Here is an 8361-nt window from a genome sequence, read left to right as displayed (position 1 = left end):
AACAAATCACCAATATATTTCCTTTGTCTTTATCTCTTCCCCCAAAATAACATTATCTCTTCTCACCAAAATAATATAAACAAGATAGACAACTCTATTAATATATTCATATTTTCTTCTTTTAGACTATAATTTTAATGAATTTTTCATAATTTATAGTTTATATTTTGTTTTTCATTATTTATTTAGAGGAAGATTATTATTATTATTATTATTATTATTATTTTAAAAAGACTTATATTGGATTTACAAATTTAATGATAGAATGAGAAAAATAAATAATTTAGTTAGGATTTCTAGAAATAAACTAGACATTATAATCTCACATTCTTAGGAATCTAATTAGATTCCTAACTAAATCAAACATAGGAATAGTTACATTTTTTAGGTATCCAAATTGCAAGACATTACATTTTCAAGAATCTAGATGCTAGGAGTAATGTGAATTCCCGTACCAAATGCCACCTTAGGGCCTTTTAGATTGAGGAGGAAGTGGGGGGGAGTGGAAGGAAGTAGAGTAAAATTAGTTGAAAATAAGCTAATTTTGGGTCAATTTTACTTACTTTACTCTGCTTAAGGGTAAATTTACCTAAATAAGCTAATTTACCTACGTAAATTGTCATTTTTCCTATTTTATTAGAGCATCCACATCAGTTAGTGGATAATCTTGTATAATACAAAAATTCATTCATTTTACACATTTTGGCAAAAAAAATATACACATCAGTGGGTGTAAAGTTGGGTAAAGATGTGCAAACCCATACACGAGCTACAGTAACTGTGTATATTTACACAGTTACCGTAGCACGTCTATATCTTATTTTATTATTTTCACGTTCGCTCGTTTTTCTCTCTCTCTTCTCCGTGCTCAACGAACTACTTCTTCTCTCCTCATCTTCTTCTTTTTCCTTAGATGCACACAAACACCCTTACACATAAACACATCCACACACAGACAAATCAACAGAGATACACTTGCTCAAAAAAAAAAAACACACAGAGATACACAATCGGTGCTTGACTGGAACAGAGATGGGTCTTGCCTGGTCGGAGCTAGGGAGATCTCGGATTTGATCGGTGCTTGTGGATTGGAGCTAAGGAGATCGGTGCTTGTGGATCGGAGCTAGGGAGATCGGTGCTCGTTGGTTGGGGGTGGGAGGCGAAGGGTTGGTGGTGGAGGAGAAAGAGAGGGGCAAAGGAAAGAGGGAGGCCGAATCAATGGAGGGTTGAGGCGGCGAGCTGAATCGGCGGCGACGGTGGGCTGGGTGAGGTGGCTGTGAGGGAGAGAGTGAGAGAAGGAGAGAACGGACGAGACTTGAGAGCTGAAAAAGTAAAAATGGAGAGGAACGATGAGAGTGAGTATTAATAAAAATAATAAATAATATTATTTAATTAGAATAGAGTTGTAAAATAGATGAACTAATATGGGTGTTTTAAAAATATAGCAGTGTAAAATAAGAAAAAGTAAATTTTTAGTATACAATAAATGAAAAATTTAAAACTGACTGACGTGGTTGCTCTTATGCTACGTGCTGCATAATGCATACTGCCGGATATAAATGTACACACCACGCACACAAACTCGGATAATTTGGGTTTACTTTGTTTTGCGCCAAAAGTTTTCGTATTTTGAGCCCCTACCCCTAAAAACTAAAGGAGCCTGCTATCATTCATTCACTGATCCTCTGTCCCTGAAGACCATTTGGGCACATCAGAAAATCTCTCTCACTCTTGGTTTGTGTCCATATCTCCCTCTCTCTCTCTACTGTTCTTCAAATTTTCCCCCCTATTGTGTCTTTGAATCAAAATTTTTTGTGGGTTTGTTGTTGCCTGTTGAATTTGTTGTGGATTTTGGATGGGTTTGGAGAATGAAAAAAAAAAAAAAACCATTTTGAAACGGAATTTGTTGTATTAGTAAAAGATTTGATTTTTTTTTTTTAGTATTGTAATTCTTTCCCGGTTTTCCATTTGATTGAATGCTCAAGGGTTAGTTGTCTTTTTTTGTTTTTGTTTTTGTTTTGTTGTTGATAAATGGGTTAGTTGTCTTGTTGATATGCAATACTATAACATTTGGTGATGTTTTAGTTTAACTTTATTTTTTTAATAATAAAAAAAAGTTGAAGAAGTTTCTTGTGTGTTTCTGTTTGCTTTGTGTTTTTGTTTTTGTTCCTTTTGGTAATGCCTTCACTTTCGACATGTTACAATTGATTCCTTGATTTGAAAGCAAAGTGATGTCTGAGTTTTAACTTTTGTGTGGATTACACTTTACTCAGGGCAAATATATTCCTCCATTGTTTCACATCATCTTTTTTTTTTTTTTTCAATGTTATAATGTTGATTCTAAATGGACACAGTCCATTGGTTTTGACTTGTAAGTAACACAAGCATATAGTGAGTTTTGAATTCATACTTCACTCTCCATCCATTCCTGTGGGAGGAGGAACTGTCATTTGACTTGTGTTGGAGCCCATTGCCAAAGTTCTGATATGCGCTAGACTTATACTTGCAATTGCAAAGAAAGAGGTTGCAATGTTGTTTTGACTCTTTTGAGTTTTTGATTTGTTTTTAGAATGGATTTAGAGTATAACTTACAGGGAGTAGTCTACAATGGCAACTTTGGATTTATTTACCAAAGAAGTTAATCATAGACAAGTGATGCTAACGTTTGGAATTTACTGGAGATGCTTTATGATCTCTATGTGCTTTGTTCTTGCAGATGATTTCACAAGCATTATGGCTATTTCTGTTTTTGGAATGTTTTTTTCTTGGTTCTTTTTCCCAAATTAAAATGCTCACTTGAAGTTATAAGTCTCATGTGTTTGTGGTGTAAAGCTTCTTTTCTCCCTATTATTTCCTTGATATTGAAAATTTTAAGATACACAATTTTGGTCTCTTTTGCTTTTCCTAAAGTTTCTTACTAAATTCCTGATGTATAATCAAGTATCTATTAGAGAAAAACTTTTTTCTTTTTTGGGGTGTGTTGGATTGTGCTTTTTCTTAATCAATATTATAGCGTGTGAAAGTTAGGGTCTTATTAAGTTCCTACTTAATCAGTGTATTGTAATTGCTACTACTTCATTGAATTTGATTGTAATTGCCTCATGCTTTTTATTCTTTTTCCCCCTTTTTTCTAATTTACATTGCTGATTATACTTGCAGTGGTTTGACAGTGTTTGGCAAGCACAAGTTGATACTATCAATCCAATTCAAAGTCCGATGGCTGTTTCATCTTCTCTTTTTATATCTTCATTGCAGGGGAGCATGGTTGCTCCCAAAACATTAAAATGTTACAGAGAGAATATGTGTAGTCCTTCAAATGTCTCCTGCAGACAATCTGGATACACTAAGTCAATGTACCTAACACATTCGAGGTTATTACCCATTGGGAAATTATTGAAATGGGAACAAAGTGACGGATTCTCTTCAAAGGACAGAATCCAGTGCTGTGCAGTACAAGTTGAAAATGCACCTTTATTTTCGGTAGGGAAGAAGTTTCAGCTTGATGATGTAATTGAAGCTCTACAGTTTGATAGGGATATTCTTGGTGCTATATTTGAAGTTGCAAGTGAGATGGAGAAGATTGAAAAGAATTCTCCTGGAAGCCAAATTCTTAAGGGTTATCTTATGGCTACTCTCTTTTATGAGCCTTCCACTAGAACTAGGCTTTCCTTTGAGTCTGCCATGAAGAGGTTAGGGGGGGAAGTTTTGACAACAGAAAATGCACGGGAGTTTTCATCAGCAGCTAAAGGAGAAACACTTGAAGGTAAGCCTTCTCATCTGCTTAATCAGGTTCCTAGTGGTGATTACTGAAATTTAGTTGTAATTTAATTTAGGAGCTTGATTTGTAGATACCATAAGAACCATTGAGGGTTACTCGGATATAATTGTGATGCGGCACTTTGAAAGTGGTGCTGCCAAAAGAGCAGCTGTCAAAGCTGGCATTCCTATTATTAATGCTGGGGATGGTCCTGGGCAGCATCCTACACAGGTATGCAAGAACACTGTTCTTAATTACAATATTGATCTTTTTGTTTGAGAGCCTGTAAGTGATCATGTTTGGAGAAAAGAAAGGCGTGTGTAAAAATAAACAAAACATTGAAGTGATTTTACGAGAAATAAATAATTTAACGATAAATCAAGTGCACAAGAAGGATGGAGCAAATTGTGGCCTTCACTGAGAGTTTCCATGTTTCCCATTATCATTGTCCAGTATGCTACTTAGCATCTTCTGTAATGGAGAGGAGTCTTAATTTGTTTTGGTCTAGATACTATTTATACAACTCAGGATATTACTAATGAAGCTTTGACATAATTTAGAAAGGGATTAATTATAAAAAGTAATTTTTTTTTTCATTATTAATTAGTCATATATTAGAAGCCATTCCCATGGCAGATAAACACATGAAAGAAACACAGAAATGGTTGACCTTTTAACCCAGTTGTTCAATATTCATACTATATGGACTAATGGACAGTTGAAAACTCTAATTCTTCGCTGTAGGATGAAAAGATTGGTCTGAGATTAAAAAAAAAAAAAAACACTAGCAAAACATATCTTGTGACACTTGGCAGTCTATTTCTTTATAACTATTCACTTTTTTATAATGTGAGTGTTAAGCAGCACCTTCATTGCATCTTATATCCAAGGCTTGCTGCAAAAGATGGGGTGAGGTGTTCATCTACAAATATCTTCATAGACAAGTAACAATGTTTTAAGACATCTTGGTGTGACATTAATTGTTTGTTTTCTCCTAATGTGGAGGGGGAGAATAATGTTCTGTATTTTCATTTGATGATTTTTTTTATTTATTTATAATTTTGTCATATTTTAATTGCTGGCAGTAAGTTTCACACAGTTTAGTTCAAAGATCTATTCTTGCTTTTGTGTACAATTCAGGCTCTCTTGGATGTATATACCATTGAAAGAGAGTTAGGGAAACTAGATGGCATCAAGGTTGGGCTAGTGGGTGATCTTGCCAATGGAAGGACTGTCCGCTCACTTGCTTACTTGCTTGCCAAGTACCAAGATGTGAAGATCTACTTTGTCTCTCCTGATGTGGTAAAAATGAAGGTAAATGTTGATCCAATTGTCCTTGAAGTGATATGAATTTAAATGAACATTAATCAGTGAAGAAAATCCCACTACAGTTTCAAGTTTTGTTGATTTAGGCAAATGAAAAGTGGAAAAATAATGGAAATTTCGGGTTTTGGTCTCTCAATATTTATATTTTCATCTTTCAGGGTGATATAAAAGACTATTTAACATCAAAGGGAGTGGCATGGGAAGAAAGTGCTGACTTAATGGAAGTGGCTTCTAAGTGTGATGTAGTGTATCAAACTCGCATTCAGAAAGAAAGATTTGGAGAGAGAATTGACCAATATGAACAAGCTCGAGGCAAGTACATTGTAGATCAGAATGTCTTGGATGTTATGCAGAAGCATGCTGTGGTCATGCACCCTCTACCAAGGCTTGACGAGGTACCCATGTGATGTTTAAGCGATGTTGGTGTGTTCTTCTTTATGAGCGTGAAATTTTTTAAGTACTTCTTATGTATTTACTGGTTTATTTGTTTGTTCTCATGAATTTTTGCAGATTACTGTGGATGTTGATAGGGATCCAAGGGCTGCTTATTTTAGACAAGCAAAGAATGGACTTTACATACGGATGGCTCTTTTGAAGCTCTTACTTGTTGGGTGGTGAAATTGCCAGTTTCAAATTTTTTGTTGTTGGGAAAGGGCTTAAAATTTTGACTTGGTTTCCATGGTTTAGTCATGTTGATTGAGTTATGATAACTGAAACTACGGGAATGAATTGTTTTTTCTTTTTTGAGTTTGAACAATATGCGGGGATTTAAATGAATAAGATTGTATTTAAGAGAAATGCTATATTCACTATATTTTTACAATACTTTTATAACAAATCTTAAGTGTCAAGTTACTGGCTATTACTAGTGGGTAAAAGAATAATTTTAGTTGTGAGTTATAATTAGAATCATTAACAACTTATTACTTATGATTTGTTGTGAAAATTTTGTAGACTTAATACTTCTCTTATACTTAAATCGGTTTTTAAGGTCCTTGAATTTTTTTTAGGCCTCTATAGATAATAAAGATAAAGATATGGATGATAAAAAAACTAAAATTGGGTGGTTCTAAATATAGACAAAATTTTCAATTGGCATCCTTTTAACACTTCCATCATGTATGATCTGAAAGCCATAGCACACAAAACCTTTTTTTTTTCTCTGTGACCTCTGAATTGATTGCCTGCTGTTGTGTTTTGAATTCCATTTTTGCTCTGTCATGAGTCATGACCCTGAAGCTCTCTTGAGTCTTGACAAGATCCATGTTGTGCCATTTTAAATCTCTGTTGCATTTTTCAACTCATCAGTTGGGGCATGTGATCATGTAAGTTGTTGCTTGCTGGCTCTAGGAGGTGTTTCTTTTTACGATATGTCTCGAATACAAATTTTTACACGACTATTAATGTGACTTGTTATGATTGGTATATGGTGTAATAATCAGAGTAATGCCAATAGTGATTTCTATGTGGGTGATTTTATGCCCAACACACTTTGCTACTTTAATATAATGTGAAAATAGTTGGTTTTGTACCCCCCCCCCCCCCCAATAAAATGTTTCGTTTTCATTTTATATATATATAAATTATAAATTTGGAATATATTTACTTATGTAATATTATTTAATAAACTAATTAAATAAATCAAATTAAGATGTGTTTATAACATACACATTCAAATTGATTAATCTCAATAATGATAATACATGACAAATGACCCAAAATAATAATTTATTTTCATCATATTCATCATCTTGCTTAATTAATTCTATCTGAGTCAATATTATTATCATGGTCATCATTTTACAAATTTGTTTCTTCATTGAAATTTCTTCAAACATCTACTCTCTCTTCTAGCTTCTAGACTTATAATAGCGTGCAGTATACCCCATCCTAATAGGTAGGGACTATGGATCCATTGAGAGCTAGAGCTCAACCTCCAACAATCTATAACTTGGCACTATCTCACACCATAGGGATGAACTCATCACTAATCTTCTCAATGAGATAGCGGAATACATAATAACTGACAGTGCCCATAAGGACCACAAATGACCTCTACTCATTTAACCCCTTGCGTGGAATCACCCATCATAGAGGTTGGGCATTGGCCATAGTGTCACAATTTGGGTATCAATCCTATCCCCCTCGATATTTCACTCACCAGCCTTCTTGCTAGTGGCTTGGTCAAAGGATCGGCCAAATTCCTTTCTGACCTTACAAAGTCCAAGGACATTACACCATTATCAATTAGCTGCCTCACAATATTGTGCCTCCATCGAATTTGTTGACTTTTCTCATTATAGATTTTTTTTCTTAACACGTGCTATGGTAGTCTAGCAATCACAATGTATGCAAATAGAGGCAATATAGTTAGTATATAATGGTATATCAATTAACAAACTTGTAAGCTACTCGGCTTCGGAACCAACCTTTTCTAAGGCTACTAACTCTGATTCCATGGTGGATCTCGCTATGCAAGTCTGCTTGGATGATTTCCAAGAGACAGCCCTTCCAGCTAGTGTGAACACATATCCACTAGTGGGCTTTACCTCATCTGTATCAGAGATCCAATTAACATCACAATAGCCTTCTAATATAGCAGGATAACCACAATATGACAAACCATAATCAAAAGTACCCTTTAAATATCTCAACAATCTAGATATTGCATCCTAATGTTCAATACTAGGATTATGAGTATATCTACTTAATCTTCCAACAGCATATGCAGTATCAGGGCGAGTACAGTTTGTCAAAAATATCAAACTACCAATGATTTGTGCATATTTTTCTTGTGAAACACTATCACCACGGTTTTTAAACAAGTGCACATTTGAGTCAAAAGGAGTAGACATAGGTGACATAAGGAGTTTTACCGGTTTCCTTATGAGGTACCTTATTTTGAATATGGCAAGCCGAAAGGATGGCCTCCTCTCACATGTTGGAAGATAACCCAAAACTAACAAGCATAGCATTCATCATCTCTTTAAGAGTTCTATTTTTCCTTTCAGCTATTCCATTAGATTCCGATGAATAAGGTGGAGTTACCTCATGTATTATGCCATTTTGTTCATAAAATTCCTTAAAATGATTAGACTCGTATTCACCAACTTTATCAGTTCTAAGTCTTTTAATCATTTTATTCTTTTGGCTCTCAACTTCACTTTTATACTTTATAAACATCTCCAAAGCTTCATCCTTGGTTCTTAGTAAATAAAGTTTAGTGAATTTAGAATGGTCATCAATAAAGATCACATAAAATCTTTTACTACCTCTAG

The 8361-nt window shown here is 34.4% G+C and overlaps 1 protein-coding gene across 1 annotated transcript; it reads left to right on the top strand.

Annotated features, from left to right (window-relative positions):
• The first annotated feature begins 1595 nt into the window (after positions 1 to 1595).
• On the top strand, positions 1596 to 5881 carry LOC142625889 (aspartate carbamoyltransferase 2, chloroplastic-like). The gene is made up of 6 exons (XM_075799634.1): positions 1596 to 1734; positions 3160 to 3763; positions 3849 to 3988; positions 4898 to 5071; positions 5242 to 5478; positions 5594 to 5881. Exons 2-6 carry the CDS (start codon positions 3217 to 3219, stop codon positions 5699 to 5701), a joined length of 1206 nt encoding a protein of 401 aa, XP_075655749.1. The 5' UTR covers positions 1596 to 1734; positions 3160 to 3216; the 3' UTR covers positions 5702 to 5881.
• Positions 5882 to 8361: the final 2480 nt, after the last annotated feature.

This window comes from Castanea sativa, chromosome 2 (genome assembly GCF_040712315.1).
Source record: "Castanea sativa cultivar Marrone di Chiusa Pesio chromosome 2, ASM4071231v1".
NCBI lineage: Eukaryota > Viridiplantae > Streptophyta > Magnoliopsida > Fagales > Fagaceae > Castanea > Castanea sativa.
This window is presented reverse-complemented; position numbering and strand designations above follow the sequence as displayed.